General features: G+C 38.0%; 3 protein-coding genes and 2 long non-coding RNA genes across 32 annotated transcripts; 3 read left to right on the top strand and 2 right to left on the bottom strand.

The window, feature by feature from the left end:
• Window positions 1-78: 78 nt before the first annotated feature.
• Window positions 79-5,710, bottom strand: LOC112287777 (isocitrate dehydrogenase [NADP], chloroplastic). 4 transcript variants are annotated; one of them, XM_024531163.2, is made up of 16 exons: window positions 5,535-5,710; window positions 4,687-4,730; window positions 4,129-4,238; window positions 3,958-3,995; window positions 3,626-3,703; window positions 3,452-3,505; window positions 3,181-3,282; window positions 2,938-3,029; window positions 2,545-2,648; window positions 2,359-2,430; window positions 2,129-2,244; window positions 1,816-1,850; window positions 1,488-1,630; window positions 1,088-1,210; window positions 881-967; window positions 79-614 (listed from the first exon to the last, which is right to left on the bottom strand). In XM_024531163.2, the coding sequence occupies exons 1-15, from the start codon at window positions 5,581-5,583 to the stop codon at window positions 892-894; spliced, it is 1,236 nt and encodes a 411-aa protein (XP_024386931.1). In that variant the 5' UTR covers window positions 5,584-5,710; the 3' UTR covers window positions 79-614; window positions 881-891. The 4 variants fall into 4 exon arrangements, with proteins under 4 accessions (XP_024386931.1, XP_024386930.1, XP_024386933.1 ...); XM_024531162.2 differs by having other exon boundaries at window positions 79-593; XM_024531165.2 differs by having other exon boundaries at window positions 79-311.
• Window positions 5,711-6,050: 340 nt separating this feature from the next.
• On the top strand, window positions 6,051-7,930 carry LOC141045871 (uncharacterized). 3 transcript variants are annotated; one of them, XR_012218401.2, is made up of 3 exons: window positions 6,051-6,528; window positions 6,982-7,080; window positions 7,350-7,930. It is a non-coding gene; the product is annotated as an uncharacterized LOC141045871 (long non-coding RNA). The 3 variants fall into 3 exon arrangements; XR_012218402.2 differs by having other exon boundaries at window positions 6,053-6,430; XR_012218400.2 differs by having other exon boundaries at window positions 6,057-6,481.
• Window positions 7,931-12,589: 4,659 nt separating this feature from the next.
• Window positions 12,590-16,212, top strand: LOC112288012 (ubiquitin fusion degradation protein 1 C). The gene is made up of 9 exons (XM_024531756.3): window positions 12,590-12,677; window positions 12,843-12,926; window positions 13,559-13,583; window positions 13,831-13,863; window positions 14,128-14,249; window positions 14,426-14,556; window positions 14,784-15,010; window positions 15,150-15,391; window positions 15,698-16,212. Exons 1-9 carry the CDS (start codon window positions 12,675-12,677, stop codon window positions 15,797-15,799), a joined length of 969 nt encoding a protein of 322 aa, XP_024387524.1. The 5' UTR covers window positions 12,590-12,674; the 3' UTR covers window positions 15,800-16,212.
• Window positions 16,213-17,775: 1,563 nt separating this feature from the next.
• On the top strand, window positions 17,776-20,499 carry LOC149988191 (uncharacterized). 22 transcript variants are annotated; one of them, XR_016504938.1, is made up of 6 exons: window positions 17,776-18,025; window positions 18,310-18,615; window positions 18,820-18,964; window positions 19,303-19,548; window positions 19,788-20,058; window positions 20,204-20,499. It is a non-coding gene; the product is annotated as an uncharacterized LOC149988191 (long non-coding RNA). The 22 variants fall into 22 exon arrangements; XR_016504940.1 differs by having other exon boundaries at window positions 17,776-17,947; window positions 19,788-20,499; XR_016504936.1 differs by having other exon boundaries at window positions 19,788-20,499.
• A 43-nt stretch (window positions 20,500-20,542) lies between these two features.
• On the bottom strand, window positions 20,543-24,025 carry LOC112287798 (putative bidirectional sugar transporter SWEET7d). Of its 2 annotated transcripts, XM_090253392.1 has the most exons (7): window positions 23,429-24,025; window positions 22,974-23,295; window positions 22,669-22,705; window positions 22,307-22,520; window positions 21,713-21,871; window positions 21,448-21,567; window positions 20,543-21,209 (listed from the first exon to the last, which is right to left on the bottom strand). In XM_090253392.1, exons 3-7 carry the CDS (start codon window positions 22,683-22,685, stop codon window positions 21,102-21,104), a joined length of 618 nt encoding a protein of 205 aa, XP_090109518.1. In that variant the 5' UTR covers window positions 22,686-22,705; window positions 22,974-23,295; window positions 23,429-24,025; the 3' UTR covers window positions 20,543-21,101. The 2 variants fall into 2 exon arrangements, with proteins under 2 accessions (XP_090109518.1, XP_024386982.3); XM_024531214.3 differs by having other exon boundaries at window positions 22,974-24,025.
• Window positions 24,026-24,233: the final 208 nt, after the last annotated feature.

Below are 24,233 nucleotides of genomic sequence, written 5' to 3'. Positions count from 1 at the left end.
TGTTCTCAAACATACATATGTATGCATTAGTCTAGAAATAATCAATTGTACATTAGAAAGAGTTCAGAATCCAGCAGCTGACCCAAAGTGATGATGAATTTTATCAAACGTGACAAATGGTTGTCAATTAATGACAAAAATGAAAACTATATTCAGTTCCATTTCTACAAATCCAGTTATAAAATAGGACTGTCAGAACGCTCAGTATTTGGCATAACTGTGTTGAAGATTCAGTGGAGAGGGATTCAAAACCAGTTCTATGGTGAACGAAAGAAAAGATGACCAGAAGTCGATTCCTGGTGACTCCGACTCTGCAAGAACAGGAGATAATGGACATCGTCACAGCTCACCAACATTTGCTTGGGATGATCGGTATTGCGAGTTTATCAAAGGATCACTCAAATGTACTCGAAAGAAAGTAGCAGTTGCACCGCTGCAGAGTAGGAGCAATACAACTACTCCTGCCAGCGACAAAGAACTCAGAGCGGTGAACAGAACGATGACGTTCTCAGCCCTACAAAAGGGTTTGTGTAACCCTACACTGGGTTCTAAGGTATTTACTATCAAATCATTCACAACGCGTGTCGGATGCTCTGCACACACAATTCACAGAGCTATTGTATTTTTAATAATCATGCCCTAAACAAGTTGCTAAAGCCGTAATGATATCCTTACGATTCCGGTGTGAGAAAGCCTATTCCACATATTCTATGGAGTAAAGCTTCATGACGATTCACGACATTGAATTTTCAGTAACAGACCGAAAAAAATGCCGATGCTACCAATATATTGTTTAGAGGATTGATTGTTTTTCTCCGGATTCTCCAAACGCAGGAGTCTTTAGGAGTGTTTTTTGTGTAGTAAAAATATGCTTACTTACAAATTCAATATTCAGAGCTTCGACTTCAACTCCTCAGCAACTGCATCAATGAACTCTTCTGTGTTCAAGTATGTGTCTCTTGAGAGCCTGCAGAGGCAAGCATGCCTTAGTGACGAAAGAAAACATCTAATTGACATAGAAATCCCAATTCAAACAAAAGTACCCTTGATAGAAAAATATATTGCAGGATGAATTAAGGAGGCTTACTTGGATCCGTGAATCAAAAGAGCTAGATCCTTGGTCATTTTGCCATTTTCGACAGTGCCAACGCATGCTTGTTCGAGCTTCGTAGCGAAGTCAACCAACTTTTCGTTACCGTCCAACTTTCCTCTGTAGATAAAAACAGAATTAATATTTAGAAACTACTGCATGCAAACCACATTAAAGTGAGACATGCCAATTTCTGAAGAGCTTCGTTTCAAAAAGTAAATTTAGTAAATTTCCACACAAATGTACATTTCCACACAAATTCTCGCCAATTTGGCGAACTTTTCTATTCGGCTTTTGTGAGTATATTGCTAGCATTGATAATGCGCCAGTGGCAATAATAAAGACGAGTAAGACACCGCATATAGATGAGTTAGGACACGGTAGAAAGATAACAAACCTGTGACTGAGACCTCGGGTCCACGCAAAAATAGAGGCGATACTATTGGTGCTTGTTTCTCCACCCTTCTGGTGCACGCGGTAGTGACGAGTAACAGTTCCATGAGCCGCTTCAGCTTCAATGGTCTTTCCATCGGGGCAAACCTAGAAGCACCAAAATAGAAAATATTCAACACAGTATTCGGGTATAACAAGGAGAGCCGAAACATTTCCACGCAAGTATCAATGATACCATTAAGAATGAAGTGGAACTATTTTCAGGCATCCCTTTGATGAAGCACTTCCAATCACTTCTGTAAACAGACGCTGTTTCAAAAGATGAAGCTTACAAGTACTGATGTCATCAGCCCAAGGGACCCAAAACCTGCATAGAAACCAAGTGCCTACTTTATCAAAAACCACATAAAAAAGATACAAGAAATATCGACAAGTACGGATCGCAAGTTTCTGAACTTCAACATTAATGCCGGACTGGTCTTTTTTCATTACATGGTTGTAGAATGCATTTCACTAATTTTCATGCTGATTGTCGTAGAATATTACATTTCATGGAGGTAGTTAACAATACAGCAAACAGCATCAAAAAGATGCACAAAATGAGCATGTACATTACAATCCAACTTATACATAATGTACACACACCTTGCGCGAGCATGTCACTCTGGACATCACCGTCGTAGTTCTTGCAAGCCCAAACGTAACCTCCCTCACTCTTCAAAGCATATGCTACCATATCATCAATCAAACGATGTTCATACCTGTCGAGTACATGCTCGGTTAGAAAGTTTAAGCAAGATAATAACCAGAATAAACCATAATTTAAACATGCAAAGAGTCCCAAAACACATCCCAAGCAGGCAGAAATCACTTACCAGATTCCAGCGGCGTCAAACTTAGCCTTCCACCCTTCCTGCTCATAAACTTCCTGGAAAATGTCTTTGAATCTGCAATACAAATACACAGAGGATGAGCAATTCTTCACCAAGTACATTTAATTAAGCGGTTTCTTAAATCTGTTCTCAGGAGCAACGCATTCCGCTGTAGTTCTGAAATCATACCTTCCATCGTATTTCTTCAGGATTGTGTTCTTTGTACTCAAATACAACGGCCACTTCTTTTCATAAGCCATTGCCATAGATGATTCAGCGAAGGATCGAATGGACTGCAAACCCACACGTAACCATAGCCATTTAGATATTGAAGAACTGTTTCACGTCAATTCGGTACATCCTGCTAGAATGAATGGTAACACTTGAACGACATGGTGTGAACTGCGATACAATCAGAACTGTGCGGATCCCCAGATAGAACTCTTGGAGGACTTCAGCTTCCTAGCATACAGATCGATATTTATCAATTCGCAATTGCGCCCCACATAGCACTCTCGATTACATTTGTCGCGAAAAAATGCGAAGGAGAATTTTGCAGCAATCCAAGAGAATTTAAAATACCTCATCAGTGTTGTACATCGTCAGAGCAACGCCTCCAGCACCCTCGAAGTCATAAACTGTAAGATCTTGGGTCTCTCCCCCATTCTCTGGGACTGCAACTTCGAAATGAGCTAAATTAGTAAAAGACTCAATAATATCTTCATGACACACAAATGTTTAAGAGTAACGGATTTGCCTCATTGCTATCCATTTTAAATACGAAGCTTGGGACAGAGGCAGCGGGGGCAGTGGAAAGAAGTTTACCGAACACCATCTTCAGTTTTCCTGGGCCTTTAAAAACGGCATCAGTAGCCTTGTACTGGTCACCAAAGGCGTGTCTCCCAATGCAGATGGGACTCGTCCATCCTGACACCAAATCATCGTTTCCATTGTGAACATGTAGATCGTCAAAGAGCTAGACCAATTGCAAGAGACAGTGAAGATCGACGTAAAACGACCGGGCTGGAAAAGGGCCGATTAGGATGGACGGTCAGACAGATCCGTCCGAGTTCAGGATTGACAGAAGAGTTGATACCTGGGACAAGTTTGGGAATGTTCTTGCAAAGAATGGGCTCCCGGAATACAGTACCTAAACACCAGAAAAATTTGTTAATCAATCGAGTCCGAGCAGCACAAATTAATGAACCGACTTATTCAGAAGTGTCAACAAAAGGTAATAGGAAAAGTATCAAATCAAAAAGAACTTTACCATTGAGGATATTTCTGATGGTTCCGTTGGGGCTTCTCCACATGGACTTTAAGTTGTATTCCTTCACACGAGCCTCATCTGCTCACCAATAAAAAATGACAGGAGTAACGTGAACAGCTTCTTCGATAATAAACAGATATTAAACTACTTATATAAAACCCCACAACAATATCTTTCTAACGGTTATAGACGTCAGCTTCTGAACTACAATATTTACATACAATAAAACAAGTGCAAGCAAGACATTTTAAGCTGAAAAGGTCTAAAAAAATAAAAGCACATTGCACATTAAACCTACGCAAACATAAATAATAATAGGATTGAATACAAACCGGGTGTAATAGTCGCACACTTCACGGCGACGTTGTACCTGAATTAAAAGGAAAAATCAATTCTTGTGAGGCGGCCAACCCATCTTACACTGAATTAAGTAAAGAAACTTCTGTGCAGATACCGTCGTTCTACAAATAGAATATAGGATAGGAAACGAAATCGTAACCTACTTCTTCGTGGCTTCAGCGCTCTCAATGGTCACTCTGTCGTCAGTAGCATCTCGATGTTCAATTCCGAGATCAAAGTATTTGAGGTCCAAGTCGAGAAATGGGAATATGAGCTGCAAATACAGTAGCACAATTAGAATACTTCTTAAAACAATTCCTCTGCATGCGACTTGTAGTAGACATAATTATAAGGAATTGCAGACAATTCAAAGAAAAATGAAGTATCAAAGCTCTCTTCAGTTCACGGCATTTGATGTCAAGCTACCAAAATAATATGATGATCTCCCCCTGAATCGCATGAAGTACTGTAGGCAACTGCTCTTAGTTTAAAAGAGCCATTGAAAGCGCAATATACCAGAAACAGCCTGCAAATGCATACTAAGCACCGACAACTGAGAGCCACCACCCCGACTTCTACCGACTTCTTCACTATATTCCTTCAATCAATGAAGGCACGCGCAACAAATCATTCTTTCTTAATTTGTAGAGTCGAATGGATAAAAAATCAGTTTTTAGCTATGCCTACGAGCAGAACTGTACGGTAGTGGTAAGAGACCGCACCTTGTCCTTGATCATTTTCCAGATGATCCTGGTCATTTCATCTCCTGCATAACAGCTCAAATAGTCAAGTTTCCAGAAGCACATAAATCGACGGGCACGAACATTGACGAGGGTAAACAACGCAGACGCCAGAATGGAAAAACATAACATTCCTCCCCGAAATTCAAAGGCCTATCTCCCTCAGTGCAATATAACAGTGTGAACATTAGATTCTTCAATAAAGGATTCGTTTACAATAAAAAGAACGAGGTATCACAGAGAACCAGGTCGCAGACTATATGAATCGATAATGGCAACTCAAACTCTAGTTCTGAGAGGAGTGATCAATTGTACCTCCCCATCAGCACTGCGCTTCATACAATCCTAGAGAGAGAGAGAGAGAGAGAGAGAGAGAGAGAGATGACAAACTGGCGAACTGCAAAGATCTCAGACATAGATGCGCCAGATCCAACAAGCTAATCGGGTCATGTAAAATTTTCATGTCAGAAGATATAAAGTGCTCTTTCCTCCGACCCCACCTAATACAATATTTAAACGATGAAAGACCCCAAAGCCGTCATCACCAGCTTGTTGAAAGTGCAGGGACGCACTATACCTCCCCTAAAATGAGTGCAACGTCATAAACAGAACGCAGCGAAGCTGATACGAATAAACTCGAAACCTACACTGCAAGCTCCATTGCGAAGTTCCCGAGCAAAAGTCCATCACAGCAAGGCCTCGAAACAACAACAGAGAACGCCAAGCATACGCCCCCTGGCAACAGGACTCTCAATACACGACACATAAACCCTGAATCACTGCAACACACTCGACGACCCCGATCCCATTGAGAGCACAAGACGCCGTACCATCCATCTCCACGATGGGATTGGCGACATGGATCTTCGCGAACGCCATTGCGAAACGCAGCAAGAGCTGGTGAGGCAGTGAACAAGAGCGTCGTGCCGAGGGGAGCTTCCGCAGGAGACGACGACACCAGCTCTCTCCTGGCAGCGGACCTCTCACACTCACTACCCGATGGAGAGACAAGACAACAAGTCATGCGTCACACGCGATGGCTGCTTATAACAAGCAGAGCAAGAGGACCTCTCCCACGACTTCACGGCTGGTCACCTACACGTCACAGCCCTGAAAGACAGCCCGAAAGACAGCCGGAAGGGCACATTAACAACCATCTGCCGGATTCCCCTCTTCTTCTTCTTCTCTCAGTCCAGCTCTACGAACGTCGTCCATCCTCCCCCTTCCTACAAAAAACAGATGCGCTCAACTGACGTGTGGGATTAGGGCCCTACGCCTTGACCCCCGAACCCTAGCTTCGAATGAATATCGTTCGTCGTACGCTGTACTTGCTACGATATTTCAAGAATGGCGCCGGTCGTGGGTATCAGAGTGAGAGTCACGGATGCCGTTCAATTCAAGGGGCCATCCCACGGGATTAGGGTTTGCTTTGCCCCCTTAGGACCTTGTCCTCCACGTGTACTAAGGGATGGATCAATTTATTATAGCAGAGAAATATCTTGCGTGCGGGGAACTTTTACTTCACTTCTAGTTCGTGTTCTTTTGATTTTCATGGCCTCACTTGGGGCCAATACCAACACTGAAGAGTTTCTGGAAGCTTCCAGAATCTTATCAGATGAGGTGGTGGTCTTCTTGCTGGGACTTCACGAAGCAGGGTTTTCCGATTGGAGTGCTTGTTTCCAGGCTCAGTACCCACTTGTAGTATTTGACTGGATGTTCAATTAAGGTATACAAGAGTTTATCAAGATTGGCTGCGCTGGTGGTAATCCTGCCTTTGGTACCAGGCTATCATTCCAAAAGCTTGACTTGGGTCATACTCAGAATGTAAGGGTTGAAGAGGTTTAGGGTTTGTGTATAGCACGAGTTTTCTACACCTTTTTGGTGTCAAATGCAAGTTGGCAATGATAATTCTATACTCTTTAATGCACTTAGTTGTTGTTGTCCACACAACCACTTCAATGTCAACATTGCCTCACCTTAACTGATGTGGGCTATGGGGGTCTGCTCTCAAATAAGAAGTATACCAATCTTTAAAATTGTGTACATATGTGGATATGCTGCTGTGTTTTATTTTTATTTTTATTTTATTTACTGTTAACAAGGGTTTGCATCATTCAAGAGTCATCACTAAAAACTTGTGAAATTCATATTGAATGAATCATGCAATTTTTTGATGTTGTTTCACACAATGCAAATATGATGATATTTTTACAACAAACTGGTGGAATCAGGGTTTTTGCACACTCTGACATCTTAAAACTTGTATCTGCCCAACAGTATCCATTTTACTTTATCAACATGGCACTTGTGAAGATGATTTGATTCCTGGAACCATTTCAATCTTGTGGTCATTCACAATCTGACTGAAGTTTGGAGGTAAATCACATTCCGCTACTCACATCTGTATTTTTCTTTGCTTGATTAATAAATTAAATCCAATGTTCAAAAAATAATAATTTATAAAATGTCAAAACAACTTCTTTCATGTAGGATGTAAGATCCTACTCGTGTCTAAATTGTGTCTTTACTTAATGTCACCTATTTTTTTTTATTTACCACACAAGGCTATTTTACTCCTCAACTGTTCACCTCCAAAAATGGTTTTACTACATTCTTTGTCGATTTTATGGTCATCCTTGATACAGTGATGGCAAGATGAACATGCGCCCTTGTCGATGCCATCCATCTATAATTAGAACACAAAACACTGTCATGTAAGTACAGCCACTCTACTAGTTCATTCTATATATATATATATATATATATATGCTATTGACTGTAATATTTTTAAAATAAATGGGATTTCATTTCCAAGTTTGTCAGTTGAGTTTCTATTTTTTAATGAACAACTGCTCAATGTTATATTAAACTGTTTTTGTGGGTTTCATCAAAAATTATATAAATAGGGTGTTGCTACCAGCACTACAGTTTTGGCTACTGCCACGAGATTCTAACACATCCCACCTCAATTTTTGTTCCTGCTATCACAACTATTTTTATTTGTTCTCTCTATATATATACATCGAATATTCTCAAAAAGTCATATTATTGTGATATCTAGTGTTACAATTGACTTGTAAAATCTGCAAATATTCACCAATATTCCAATGTAAACATTCGAGGATTGTTAACCATTGTGCCCTTCACAAAGGATATTGAAATTGTGATAGATTTATTGTAATTTTTATTCCTGAAACAAAAATCAAAATCAACAGTTTCAAAGAATGTTTATGTTATAAATGTTTTTTTTTTTGGTATATATATATATAGAGAGAGAGAGATTATAACTATTGTAACAATGACAATAAAATACTCAGCATAAATTAAATTGATATTAACATGGTAAAATTGATGTGTGTTATTGATATTTGCAATTGACTAAAAAGTCTGTCCTTGAAGTTTGTTGAATGGGTATAATTTTGAGTAAGGAAATATATTATGTTCAATGAAAATTAAAGATTTTGACAAAATTTATTTTTGAAATTCTTGAAAGGAATAAATCTTGAAATTGAAATTTATATTTGAATGTGCATTACAGGTTTGCAATTGCTTGCAATCTATTCTAAATTCTAAATTACCAGGAATTGCAAACCAACACTCTTAGTTAATGAAAATTAAGCAAAATTAATTATTCTGCGAAAAAAGGTCATTATGGTAAAACAAAGAGTATTTATATCATGTCATTATAATATAAAAAAATTAATATTGAATGAAAAATTATCATGTTTTAGTTGCCCTTATAAAATATGATTTTTTTCAGTAATATTATATATTAGCCAAAACATAATAATTATTTTTTGCACTAATAAAAGAACATTTAGGACTCAATGATTATTTAGCTTTCTTAATGATTACGTTTGATACATATGTACGTATATATAGAAGGTATGTTTGTACATATAAAGACAACCAAGTTTAAGATTTGAATTTGGTTGATTTTAGTTTTAATATTATTTTACTGCTTTCTTAATTCTATTATTTATGCAATAAGGAGGGTTAATTTTGAATGTATTATCCAAAAATGTACGTGATGGCTTATATCAAAATAATTCTTTAATAATAACTAAGCTTCCTGAACAAATTATTACTTCAATTGTGTATTTTATTTGTTTCAACAAAGTAAGCAAGAAAGAAAAGAAGCAGACCAAACAAATATCATGGTTTTGGTAGAATATCTAGGGCCATTGTTAGTATTTTTTTTGAATGGAAAAAATCACAGTAAAAACATGCTATTTTAAACTTTTAATAGAAGTAAATAAAATCCTTTTGCATAAATAATCATTTAAATTTTAAAATGATTCTTGTTTATTTATTTTTAATAATAAATATCATATGCAATAAAATATTTTAATAAAAACATTATATAAAGAGAGTCGAAGTTATAGTAGATTTAAGGAATTTAACATTGTTCAAACACTAAAAAAAATTAATATCTATACAAAATGATGTAATATAAAACTTATTTTAGTAAAGAAATTAGTTGTTAAAATATAAAAAATTATTAATATCTTAGAATAAAAACTTGTTTAAAATTACCTTAAACTTCCTTAGGATGGTAAGTTGTTGAGCAATAACTCAACCGTTCTACTTCTTTCAAAAAATACAAAAGCTTTGAAATTAAACTATAATCCCTAATTTTTAAAAATTTCATAATTTTTTTTCATATTAATATTGTAAGATCTAACTCAATAGATTACTGTAATGAAATTTTGTTATAAAATTATACCCAGAAGACATAATCAAAAAGTATTAAACATGTATTATTATGTTTTGTAGTCATTGTAATAAATTCATTCAATCTTGCATTAATATCATTCCAAAGACAAACTTATTTCTTTTAAAATCTAATGAATAGCATAATAAAATGGATTATTGTGAACAAAGAAATTCAAATTTTACAATTTATTACTGGAATAGAACTGAGTTTTCTTTTTTCTTTTTTCTCCAATTCATCTTTATTTGCCCCAAATAGTTTATCTATTTGTTTACAATCTTTGATAAATCAAAATGTTGGCATAGCACAAATCTCTGAATTGTTTGTTACTTCTTATACAAAGAGAAAAAACTTATTGTTGCTTGAATGTTACTTCTGTTGGATGTAAGCTCAATTCATGCTAAAAAGTTGACTAATCACACTTTATTTCTACTCAAAATCTATGCTACTACCAAAACTTATACATACATGAGGTTTATATTTTATTTTGCAATACTTTACAACACTAAAGATTCCTTCCAACACCTTGGTCTTGAGTATTGAGCCATTTCAAATTTATTCTATAATTCAAATCACATGCAAGTTTTTGAAGGCTCATGTAGAAAACAAGGACCTAATTAGTGATGAGAATATGAAGGCTAGTAAGAATGTGACATATTTATTTCTTATGATCTATTACAATGTGCAGACTCAGCTTGTGTAAGATGTGATTAGATGTAATGGCAATAAAGCCCGTATGATTATCTTTACCAAGACAAAAGAATGTTGCCTTAAAGCTTAAGCGTACTTTGAAGAGTAGTGCCAAATGAGCTCTATTAAGATAGTTCTCAAAATTAACAAGAAGTCACACTTTAGAAAATTAGCAAGAAGCTTACTAATCCACCTTGTTGTTCTCTAACTCAATTAAACAAGCTTTTGGATTTTGGAAGTAACAAGCTTTGACAAGATGCAACAACACAACTACCTCTTTGATATATGAAACAATTCAACTACAATTGGCTCTAGTTTTTCATTAAATTTTATTAATTTTAGCATAATTATATAGTAAGTTCATGGAGTAGGCACACATCTATTATACTATAGATATATAATAATAATAATAATATTTGTATGTGCACATTTATTTAAATGGCATTATATTTCTTTGTACATCTATTTCTTTGTGAATTCATCCAAAAGATAGATAAGTTTTGTCTTAATTAAATATTTGTTTATAAATAATGTTACTTTACAAGTAACATATAACATTCTTTTATCTTTGTTTTGATATTGTGATACTATTGAAAAAAATAAAACCTATTAGAAATTAATTTCTACATCCTTCACAAGTATGTAGGGATCCAATACTTTAACATATTATTTCCAATGCAAAGTAAGGACCCAATAGTATTATGTTTTTAAAATAATAGTATCTTCATATTGGTGTATATTTAACCAAAGGGGCATAAATCTGCTCAACCATCCATACATTGATTATTAAAAAAAAAAAAAGTTTAAAGATAGTAACTATTCAAAACTATTTTGTAACAACCGTCTCATTTTGGCCCTCTCTTATATGTTATAGTAAAAGAAATATAACATAAGAAAGAATTAATATTTTGAATAGTTTAGTCTCAATGAGCTATGTTTGGTCTCATAAGAAGGCTACAATAAACCATACTAGGAAAAGAAAAAAACAAAGTTATCAATGACTTAGAATGCATTGTTGGGTAAAGATAGTTATTACATATTGTACCCAATGAGCATGTAGGTCTATATAACTATTGTTATATTACAACTTGTAATTGTGTACATGTTTTACACAAAAGAAATAATATAAGTGTAGTTTTATTTTACATTGTATAAGCATGATTTATTTAAATTGATGTTGTAAAATGAAAATTGAGGGATTTCATTTTCTTGTAAATATGAGACTAGTCAAAATTATAGATTATAAAACAAAAAATGTATATAATTTAAGGTCTTATTTGTAAACAAAATACATGTATATAATAATATAAGATTGCATATAAGAGGTAATTTATACAATATAAAATAAATACAAAATAAAAGAAGAGGTATACTAAAAACCTAACTTATTTTTTTCAAAACAAAGCAAGGATTTCCAATGTTGATAAGCATATATAGATATATAAAAAGAATTAAAATATTTTAAATTAAGTATTTAAAAAGTTAATAAATATTTTTTGACCGCACTTAATTGCATTATTGTGCTTGTCATATGTTTTGCTATTTTTTGGTATTAAAATAATGCATGTTATAATTCTATGCTCTTGTTTCATAAAATATATTTCTACAAAATATATAATATATTTATATCCTCAAAAAATAAATTCTATATAAAAATATGCATATTATTGAAGTTTTTATGATTAGATATTTAGTATTCTTATGGTTAGGTAATAATTAAAATTATTTAAGATGGTCACTTTCTTGGTCAATTAAAATCATTGTTCTATAAGTAATATTATATTAGTTATGATTTTCCATTTTGTGACTAATTAGAGGTATATGATTTGATAAATTATTTTTTAAAAAATATTTAGAAGTATCTCAAGAAAAATAATTAATAGAATGAGAAATCTGAAATTTAAATAGTCATTTTAAAAAGAAAAAAAAATCAATAATGGTCCAAAACCTAATCTTGATACCTAAGCATGTGTGTAAAAAAATTGCACATACAATTGATTGAATGTAACATCATTACTACACCTTAATTTTGTGCTACTTATCAAATTTTAAATAAATTAAAAAATTATGAGCATTTTTCTAAATTTAATGAATAAAATTTAAAATTGTATCTTCAATTAGGACATTTTTGCAAGAAAAACAACATTTATTTTTATTCATTTTTAGTTGCACTGTTTAATAACTCCTCACTTGTAGTAGGAAAAAAATGTTAGATAGGTCACTACTTTACATTCTTATTTACTATATTAAATATGGGTAAACTTCCTAATCTAAACATGTGCAAAAATTGCAAGGTAGACGACAACAAGGCACAGGACAATAAACTGGAAGGATGGATGAAGTGACGATCATCCACATATGAACGAGAAACGGAACGTTTCGACGTAAAAATTAGATGACATCCATCCTCTTACATCCGCAAATGGGGAAGACCTAGAAGAAAAGGCCAGGGCTTCGAAAACCCTCATGCTTTTATTGCTCTGCTTGTTCCATTGCGTCTGTCTGCGTTTGGGGTTCATTGCTGCTAATTTGCATCGCCAATCTTCGTCATCTGCATCGGGCAACCATGGTACGTCAATTCTCAGAGTATTTCCACGGATTTCGTCTGAAGTGTCGATGTTTTTTGTGCCCTGTAGAGGTTGCAAGATCCGTTCAAAGTTCGTTTCTCTTTTACCCTTTGGTTCTGAGAGGTTGACGAGTTGAGCGTGTTTTGATGGAGTGACTCGTGGTGCAGTATTTCGGAAACTACGGGATTCCCTACTCATCGGCCCCGTTCGAGCAGAATTATCGCTGTTACTCAGCTTCCTTCATCGATAAGGTGATGTTCATGCCCTAATTGGGGACAGTGGCTGATCACCTTGAGGTCTTTAGGGTTTGTGAGGGTTGTCTAGCGCTTGGTAGCGTGGAGGGACGGGCCTTGCGTTGCCATGAAGTTATTCCGAAGTGATCGAGTCAGGTCTTTCAAATTTTAGTTTTTGGTTGCTGTGAGGATAGAGGCCTGATTTGTAAGATTTATGTTTTTAGAGGATGATGTGATATCGGCCTTGATCTTTCTTGCCGAAATTTCATAGCTTTTCCGAAGAATTCACTGTATGTTGAACGACATCCGCTATTGGGAGCCCATGAATTGAGCGGAAAAGTGTCAGTGTTGGGAGCTGAAGCTGTGATATTTGTTTTATGATTATGATATATAACGATATCTTCACCTTGTATTTGTACCGTCGCCTTTTGATGTCGCGGCAACTGCTACGATGCCTTCATCATTTATGTGCAAATGTTTTTTTCTGGATTCTTTCGTAGCAGACGCAATGAAACTTTCGAAATGTGGGGTTCTTGTGAACTACTTTAGCATCGCAGTAGGTCATGCAGAGGTCAGTATACCGATATGTGCCTTTAGCGAAGTTTGTTGACTTTCATCTGTGGTACATGTGTCCGGATTTGTGGATGCAGCCGCATTTGGAAAATGGAGATAAAGGTATTGTCATCATGTATTCCAGAAATTGATTCTAAATAGTTCGAACTCGTTATGTAGAAGTAGAATTTCTGTCAGGAAATTTAGGGTGAAAGGTTGTGATACAACATGCTATTGATACGTGCTTCTACTATTCACATTGCTCCTACAATTAGATTTGAAAGAGTACATATGTCTGGAAGTTACTTCTTGTTATTGTTTTTATGGTTCTGACACAGGCGTTTTTGTGGCCGGTGCTTTTTAATTCTAGTGGTTATGCCTCCTTCGGCGCTTGATCGCTTAGGTATTGTTCAACCTGCCTTGTATTTATGTAGTACGCAAGGGTATTCTGCAAGACTGAATTAAAGAGTAGCTCGATATTGCAGAAGGAATTAGGTCCAACTCTATCCCTATTTTCTGGTGGGGCAGTTTCCTTTGACAGTGGGCATTCCATGCAACGTGTTTGCAAGTAGATATGCTGCATTGATATTGGAATACGGTGTGATATTCTGATTCGTAATTGATTAGCTGTAAAAGAAGTAATTTCGAATGTTGTGTTTCTTTGCAGCGTCTCTGCGCATTGATTACCCAATGTTGTTTGAAGTCCACAACCCTTCAACCTTGCGGACAAGTCATTGTGGCGTGCTGGAGTTTGTGGCAGAGGAAGGCATGATTTACATGCCGTACTGGGTATAAAATTCATCATCCTTGGACTTCTTCAATTATTGTTCTGAACCGCTTATTTCTACTACTGCAAAAAATAATTTGAGAAAAGGATGTGTCTCATTGACTTCGAACTTTTTTGACTTTAGGTGCTCTGAGCAGCTTGTGGTGCTGTAGATGACGTGTGTGAGTGGCACATGCAGATGATGCAGAATATGCTGTTGCAGGAAGGTGACATTGTTAGAGTGAAGAGTGCTACGCTGCCCAAAGGAACATTTGTGAAACTTCAGCCCCATACAAAAGATTTTCTGGACATCTCAAATCCAAAGGCTGTGTAGGTGTGCATAAACCTGTCACTGTTCTGGTCATGATTATTCCAATCAGATTGTGATGTAATCTTTTTGCCGTGGCACAGTATACTTGCAACTGCTGTTGCTGCTCAACTGTCTGGCCTTTTTCTTGACTTTTCTAACCTTTTTGAATGTGTGGAAGTGCATTTATTTTGGTATGTGTATTTCAGTCGTTCTTTTCAGCCATCTAATGTGAACTTACTGGGTGCAGGTTAGAAACTACTTTGCGGAACTTTTCTTGTCTTACAATTGGTGACAATATCATGGTTGCTTACAACAATAAGAAGTACTACATTGATATCATTGAATCGAAGCCTGCCAATGCCATCTCAATTATTGAAACAGATTGTGAAGTTGACTTCGCTCCTCCACTTGATTATAAAGAGCCAGAAAGGGTTACTCCTCCCCCTGTTTCTGTTCCTGCTCAGTCATCACAAGGTATGTACACAATTTGTACAAGACGTAATTGAATTACCGACTTGAATTTCTTTTGGAATCCGTAGTGCCTAAAGTCTTCTTGCGCTTTCTATACCTCCCTGAAGTAATTTTCTATTGTTCCCCCTTTTTTGTTAAATAGATGCCACACCACCTCCTGAACCTGAGGAGCCAAAATTCAGTGCCTTCACGGGTACTGGGAGGCGGCTAGATGGTAAGCCTGGCAAGCTTTCTACTGGTTCCATACCATCAACGTCCTCAACAACGCCAACTGCCACCACCAGTAGTGTACAGAAGCCCACTGGAACTCCACCTGCAGGAGCACAAAGACCTGGAAAGCTTGTGTTTGGTGGCGGCAGCAGTAATGCACCAGCAGCTGCAAAGGTATGATGGAACTGTTTGTTTATACCTTTGTTATTGACACGGTTATCTTAGCATGATCCTCTTAGTAAAGCGTGCATTTATAATACTCGGAATTTCGGAACGCATGATCATATGTTGCTAGTGTGACAGAGATTGTGGCATTTCCTTTTCTTATAATTGTTGCGACGTTTGCACTTATCTGGATACGGTTGAGATAAGTGAAGTAAAGTAAAGTAAGTGTAATTGGCCCTCAGTTTGTTTCGAATTTCATCTTATGGTTTACTGTGTGACTAAGATTTTCGTTATTTCCTTTTTTACCGAATCCAGTTACCCAGTACAAAGAAAGAGGAGGTCAAGGAAGAAAAGAAAGAGCCTGAAGCGTCCAAGTTTCAAGCATTCTCTGGCAGAAAGTATTCCTTGAGGGATTGAGTTTGTTCAGGTGCTGATTTTACAGCACATATGTGATGTCGACATGTGAAATAATATTTGAAGTGAACATTGCAATTTCCTTCTGGAAACGAAGACTTCATCTAAAAAGCTGCTGTAGGCTCCCTCGATTGACGTTTACTTGGTTTTTGATGTAATTTTGGTAAACATCACGCTTTCCCTGGATCTGGTTCTGTAGGACATCCTTGTATAATAGAAGCGTGGAACAAGACCTTTGTTTATAGGTGCTGAAACTACTTTCTGTGATATTGTGACTTTTCCTTTCAGGAATTAGTCGGAAGGGGCCTCTGTAGTTCTTTTCTGCGTTTGTTCTATAGTGTCTCCAACGCTTTCAAGGTATGCTGTGTTAAAATCTGGTATAAGTAACCAATTTGGTGGAAAATCTTTGAATGTGATCCTGGGTATGATTATCCCCAACTACTCCTCCTGCTTTTGTTGTAGATATAGAACTCAACCTAGCATCCAATTTTTTTCTCTATACCACATTATCTTTTTCAAGCTTGTCCCTGCTCGTCGTGGCAAGATCAACAACTCTGTACATGGTTATTTTCCGACCCTGAAGCGCTTAGCAGTGAAGTCATCACTCTCTGCTTTGGTTTGGTTGCAGAGACAAGTGTTTTGCAGACCTTTAAACTGACACAAGGATTCTACACTTCGCACTGATGGACAGGTTGATTTGTGAGTGGGTAAGGTTGGAACAGTGAGTTTGTGCGGTACTAGGATATAATGTTGATGGACGTTCATATTCAACGGACATTCCAATCCAAGGGTTTGGCAAGGTCCAAAACCCTTTGGCTTGCTTCGCCTATTAGCCCATGGGTGGTGATAGTTATCCCAATAAGAAAAAAGCACACTCGGTGCCTTGCGAGTGTCAATCTTCGAAATTAATCATGATATCTTTGATTTCGCACCATTGGCACCCACCTTTTGAACAATAACAATTATTCCCTTTTTATTTTATTTTATTCTGGTTCTTCACTTTAATACCATTTAGTGATCGTCCCAAAATAGTAATGTATCCCCCCATACCATCAAATTTTAAGTGGGTTTGACTTAATCTTGTCCTTACAATTTCATAGCTGTCACTCTAGTTTCTGTGAGCACCACTTGGAGTTGACACAAAAGATGCTAATACATTTAATGGTGCATTCAGTATTAGCTTTTGTACATGCATAGTTGTAACTTGTGCATCTTTAGCCTTCTGATCTTAAATTAACTTGTGAAACGAATCAAGTGTAACTTCGGATATTGAATGAGTTTATTGAAATCTGAGCGTGTTTGTGATTTATTAGTTTACTTTAATCTGCACACATGTGTAGGCACTTCTATTTGAATGTAGAGGCATGTCTTTTCTGTTATTTTATTTTATAAAAAAATGTGGCGGTTTATGTGTGAAATGTGATTATGGTTGGCATCAACGCAATGACTAACTTTCTTAAACATGGGGCGAATGGGGGGGGGGGGAGCATTTCTTTTGGTCCAAAACAAATTTAATACTCCTTGTCAAAAAAGTCAAAAAGTCAAAAATAAATATGAATCTTATTCTGTTCTATGTACAATTAATGCAAACCTCGTCATCTTATCGAATCTAAAGAATATTATCATTTTTATCATTTCAAAAGAGTGGCTTTTAAACCATGAATGTTGTATGCTTTCGAAAAGTGCTACTCAAACATCTATATCTTTCATTTATGAACATATCTAATTCTTCCATTTATGAAGATATCTACGCCTTTCCCACAAAGATCACGGTCATGGCCTATCACCGTGCATCACACCCACGAAAGCGACATCAGATTCTGGATTCGGTCAGCGAGGGGAAAATAAAATAAAATCTGACCGCACCCTAAGGCAGGCCTCCGATCTCTTACCCGCGGTCGCCGACCGGCGGCCGTGGCGGCATGGTTACCCCCCCCCAAAGGCATCCATAAATAGACGCTGCTCGCAATTCATGTGCTAGCTCACTCAATCCTTCCTTCGTCGCTACTCCATTCTCTCCTGGAGGAGGAGACTTTCGAGATACAATCACTGACCGAGTTGTTGCGAAATTTGCAGCGAGAATTGGGTGACTGAGGCGTTGAAGAGACCAGACGCCGCGGTGTTTTGTTTGGGGTGCTTTCATTGCACGAGGTGAAGCGAGAGTCATGCTCACAGCTCTACATTGCGTGCGTCGCTCGGAGATGAACACACGAAGAAGGATTTTGTGTGGTGTGTTGCTGATGTGTGCCTGGGATATTGGGTGTCGCTACTTTAGTTGTTAGTTTTGGATTCCCTTGTGGGTGAGGTGGTTTGTGATTGAGAGGAGGGTTTCGAGCGGTCCAGAAGATTTTTGTGCCCAACATGAAACGTTATTTCCCGCATGAAACGTGCAGTCGTCGTTGTTGTCAAGTTCATGGGAATTGACGAGATCTATGGTTTCCTTACTTTGTTTGTGGGATATTGCATTTCAATGTTTCTTGAGTTGGTGGCAACTGTGTGGACTATATGGACAGTCAGGAGCGCCGAGGTTCGGAAAGTCTGGATGCCACCGACTAATGCGCAGAATATTGGAGAAAATGAACGTGTGAATGAGTGGAGGTAGCACTATGTGGACTCAGTTATGTTCACCACATCGTCTTCCTCTTCTTTTGATATCACACAACAGTTTCACTTGCGCTCGAACAGGAGCCATTCGACACAGGGCTCTCTAATTACGTTCCATAATTCTTAATGAACGCACCCAGCTGTGTGACTTTTAGAATGTGCAGTGAAGGAGCGGTGTTACTAGCGTAGGGTTTCTACTTACGCGTCTGATATAGGTCAGTGCTTTATTCTTCCACGGATCAGCGGGGACAGTGTGGGGTCGATCAACGAACTTAATTGAGAGCAATTTAAAGTTCATTACAATCAACCGAATTCCCTGATAGGGATTTTAGGCTGATCTTGCATGTTTGTCATAGTCTGGTAGTCAGCTCTCATTGTTAGTGATTCTCTACGCGCATGGATTGTGTATTTTGGTTCAGGCTATTGTTGATTCCATCGGAACAGATCATGCGCCAAAAGCTAGAGGACGTTGGTTAGTTCTCAGCGAAACATCTGGATGGGGCATTTCACAAGGAACACTGCACGAAATGAATATCATCTAGATAGAAGGGGATGGATGCCCAGGTACGAGTATTGTTTCCTATTCAGACCGGGCACGTCAAATCTTTCTCAACAGTGTATTGATCACTGTAATGTTGATTCTTCGATCACAGAGGGTGAGAACGTCATTTCCCGGCTTCGACTAAGAATTTTCACGAAATCTTGGACCATACGCTTTAATTCTCGAGCAGGCTTTGGCTAGGAGGGTACAGTAATTCTAGTGGGTTAGATCCAAGAGCGTGTAAAATCTAACAACAATTCTTTTTGCTAAGCGGCCTTGTGTTGTAGACTTTTCCTCAGATTGTCATTAGCCGAGGTGTGGTTGAAAGGAAAGAATAAACGTCATGTCTGGAACTGCGCAGTCACAGTCGGCAATGACATGTGAAGCTGGTTCAAGAAGAAGAGGAAAAGAGGAATCATGCCGGTGTCTTACGCCTGCACTTCCGCATCAGCTTGCTTGTCTTTGATTGGATAGAATACCACATGCTCAGCGTGCAGATATTAGTGCAGTTTGTCGCAGCTGGCGACATCTCGCGCAAGGTCATATTTTGTATGACAATCCGCAGGAGCTCGCTTTTACAGAAGAATGGCTCTTTGCATGGACACAGGTACCTCTTTGTTTTATGTTGTTTTCTTCCTGCTCCCTGAAGCATATGCTTGTAATTGCTTTTCACATGCACAAAGTTAGGAATTAGTACATCTTCATTCTTTGCTGGTACATTCGCTAGTTACTAGCACTGTGTGGGCCGAACACATGTTGCAGTCTGAGCTGTGATTGCATTCATATGTAATTTTCTTGTGATACGAGGAAATTTAAATTCAAATACTTAAGGAAAATCCATGTCAGTTGTTATGTCGTGGAGCGAAAGCTATTCAAACGTGGTGTTGTATCACAAGGTGCGATAATTGCTCGAAGACATTGGCAGTTAAGATATTTTAGCCCCATGAAAATGTGGGTTAGATGTAAGAGTAGAAGTGTAGGGATTTGTACGTAGTGTTAATGTAGCTGTGCATTGTCAATTCTGAGTTCCAAAATCTCCAAGCACTTATCGCACCCTGCGATACAACATACACAGTTGCAAGATGGAAGAGAATGGAGCATCTTGGAGTACATCGGAGTAATGCCTAAACACTCCTCCCCTCAAGTTTATTTTATTTTATTTATTTGTATGATTAGGATCTGGCAATGCCAACATGATTTTCAATTCTACCGTTGCTCAATGAACAGCACACTACTGACACATTCTTTTTCGCCGTTGGTAGTTCATATTCACTTGAAGGCTAGAACGAGATTTTTGTGTGTGATCGGAAGAATTGCCGAGAAACCTTCTAGAGAGTGTTGGGGTACTCTGCAAATTTCTAGAAAGGAAAACCTGTCTTGGCCTGCGCCCCAGCTGCTGTGAGGCCGCGTGGAAGCTTTTGTATTGTTGAAGTAGGCTTATTACTACAGATAGGAACAAACCTAGTGGCTGCTGCCGCTGTAGAGAATGATTTCAAGACATATTCTCAAAATCATTTGCCTCACTGCTATTTTAATATAAATGTTCTCTCTCTAACTACACCAGTGTTCTCAAAATCATCTGCGGATATAATACAAGTGAATTTAATAATTCAAGCGATTTATTTTTTATTTTTTGTTTGTTGGAGCATTCAGAAGTGACTCAGTTTTGGATTAATTGCGACCTTGCAGGCCTTGCCAAGCCCTATGTCGTGCACTGAGTAGGCAATTAAATGCCTCGAAAAGCCCTTGATATTTGTCTATACGCTGTCATGCATTGAAAAACTCTCTCCCTTTTCCTTTCTATGATTAGTCATGGCTCATCCATTGTGTCGGAGTAACTCGAAAATTCACATTCATGCTCTGTGCTGCAACTGGACTATCTAAGCGGCTCTCAAATCCTCTACCACAAATTAACTCCCAACATTCTACGCCCCTCTTGAAGCACTTGAAAGATGAGCTTTTAAAAGGATTATCAGTTCTGTGAACACATTGGTGTTATACATCACAATCTTGTTCTCTCACTCCCCAAACAATCAGTTGTATAGATAAGTTCGAGCTGGAATACAGCATTTAATCGCAGCTCACGCATGTTCTCACATCACCTACATTTAGAAAAGCCGAAGGATCGGTGATAATTAACACTGGAGGCCAGGGATCCTCTCAAACTGTAGGAGGCGATGAAGCGCCCCTTTTGGCTGCCACCAAGGAAATGTAAAAGTAGACCAGACATTGTATCGCGCACACACACACGCCCATTCCGTTGGGAATCTGGCCAGACAACAATCACACCAATTCATCAATCTTTGAGCAATTTCTTCTAGGTCGCGGTGTCACTACCAAATCCAATAGGTCCATTTGCAACTTGCAAAATACATCCTAAAGCTGACTTTTTCCAAAACCGAGCTAATAGTCAGTTACCTTCGTTTTTAGTTATACAAAGTGAATGGAGTTGATCATTTTACTAAAAAAATACATTTAATGTGTCGACGTTGAAGGCATTGCTTACAATTACAAAAACGTCTTCGACTAGGATGCCATAAGTTGTCCACACAACGCTGTTGATCAAGGATGAAGCAGACAAAAATAACGGCATGTTTGCCACGTTTTTATCTCTTATCACTTGGGCCTAAGCATTGTTCACAACCCACAACGAACTCGGATGTCTAATATAGAAAAGTAGGCTCACAGGTTTGTTTTAAAGAAACTTGGATAAAATTGAATAAGCAACATGTGTTTAAAACAATTAGCAATACTTCGGTGGATGAGCTTACAATGACTGTCATGGGAGCAGAGTACATGATACTCCCAATAACCACACAAATGGCACCCACAACGGTAACCCGGTCATTCACCTCTACCGCTTGAGTCACACAACAAAGGACAATGGTGTATAACACCATTATTCCCAAAAAGTAACATCCTGTTCTTTTCTGTAATTTGGAGACTGAAAGTATAAGGTGGTTGACATTCTACGGTCTGGGTGCATAAAATCATTTTAATCATTTTTCTAAAATAATTAGAAGGAGCAGGAATAAGGAGGGACAAAATAACAATGATAATAATAACAATATTGTGCATCTGAGAAAAATTGAACAAAGCAAAAAAAAAAAAAAAAAAAAAAAAAAAAATCAAGCAAGCATGAAAAGATATGAGAGACCTAAATAGCAAAAACCAATATTTTTCAAAACTCATGATCCTTACAGCTTTCAAAATTTAATGTGAAATAAAACGTAGCAAGTGTTCTTCACTGGTATGTGTGTGTACACACACACACATACATGAATATATATATATATATATACACACAATAAAATTGATACATGCATAATAGTTGGCATGAGCTAGTTTTTATGTGATGGTTTTACCCGACTTTCAAAATCACCAAATAAAACGTGGATGATGATGTAAATGGATTCAATCACCACTCCTGCAGCGTTGATGGTCAACACCAACATGAGCCCAGCCACAGATGAAGTTCCGTAGAACAACCACATGAGGCAGTTGAGCAAAGTGGCGACATACGGCACCACCGAGAATTGCCCTGTTTCTCTCCGTTTGATGATGGTCCAGAACGTGGGTCTGTTGTAAACCGCATGCGGATCATTTGTCAAATGCAATGCGGCTTTTTAGAATTCCACGAAAGGAAACGAAAATCTTGCAGTCATCTCACAATCATAGAAAGAGGTTTCAACATTTGGAGCCAGATTCACGAAGAGTGAACACTTACAATGGCGAGAAGAACATGATGAAGGAAAATACGTTGCCTGCCCTATGCCATTCATGCCACTCATGTCAACAAAAACCCAACCATTAACAGAGAATTTTTCAACACGGTAGAAACGCAAAACCACAAAAAAACCGCGAATCTGATAGAAATTCTCCCGTCCACTAGGAATCCAGCATGCTTCGCCGAAGGCAGTAACCATGACGATATGCAGTGGTTTTAGGGTTTGTTATTGTAACCTTCGTCCCACCAGTTATAGTTATAACGTGAAAGGGAGAAATAGAGACGAGCGTAGATCTATATCTCGCCTGCAATGCCGACTGCCGTTGGGGCAGGCCGGCTCGCTGGATCTTCATCGAAGGAGGGGTCTGTGTTGAGGATCGTAATTTTCACGAGATTTTGAGTTCCCGAGTTTGACTTCTTTTTCCACAGAACCCAACACTGTGGAGGATTCTCTCGCGCCTTGCGTTACAGCTTCAAGCCTCACTCTCCTCGCATTGCAGAATTTTCCATGCCACACATGACTTCAGACTCATCGGTGCAGAATGCGACCAAGATGCTCGATGCATGAGATACATAATCCTGGGGAAACCTCCATTCTCAGCGTTCTGTTCGTGTCAATCACTGCACCTGCCGAGAACAATACAAAAAATAAATGACAAGTAAAACTGAAACTCATGCGTGACTCGGTCAAGATGGAATGAAAAGCAAGTGGAGATCGTGAAGGGTATTGTCAGGAGTCGAAAGGGTTGAATCTCCTTGCATCATCCCATCCCACGGATCTCGAAGACTGTTCCGCACTAGAACATGGTTCCTCCTCACAACCATGGTTCCATTCTCCGAGCATGTTACCGCAATTCCCACAGCGTAGCTTCTGATTATACACTTCTGGGCCTTCGCACTCACTTGCACCGGTGGCGAGCGATTCAATTGCAGTTATTTCTCACTCATTTTTTCTCCGATTGTCTGAGAAATTTGTGCATGGGGATCAGCGATGGCGTGGAAAATCATGCAATTCCTGCATCCTGGTCTCACAACACCCACTCTGGCTCGTCTTCTCGGATTTCTCCGCCTCCCCATCTCCTCACTCCTCCTGATCCACCCTCTTCATCTTCGTCATCAATCTTCACAATCTTCGCAGTAATTCGATTCTGACTGCTTGTTTTTCCAAAGGAAACTCATGAAGCGTGGACCCTCTACGTGAAAGACATGCACACACATGTTGCAGTTTGTTTGTTTGTTTGTGTGTAGGAGTGGATTGATTGATTTATGCTTTTGTGCACTCCTACTGTATGAACGAACGGGGTGTTTCGCTTGTTTGGATCCATTTCCTAGTTACAAGAGTGAGTCTTGGTACATATGAGAATTTCTAGTATTTTAGTTACTAAAGTTTGTGAATAGGTTTTTAATTTGATCTTTGGTTGGGTGGATGAGCAAACCAACCGGAGATTTTAGGTATAAGAGTTTGATTATGAGTTTTAGTATCTTGTCATTAGGTAGTTGAGTATTTCTAATTATATGTTTTGTCAAAGTAATTTGTTGTTGAGTGTTTGTTTTATTATTAAATA

Source organism: Physcomitrium patens, chromosome 10, assembly GCF_059467195.1.
Source record: "Physcomitrium patens ecotype Gransden chromosome 10, ASM5946719v1, whole genome shotgun sequence".
NCBI lineage: Eukaryota > Viridiplantae > Streptophyta > Bryopsida > Funariales > Funariaceae > Physcomitrium > Physcomitrium patens.
This window is presented reverse-complemented; position numbering and strand designations above follow the sequence as displayed.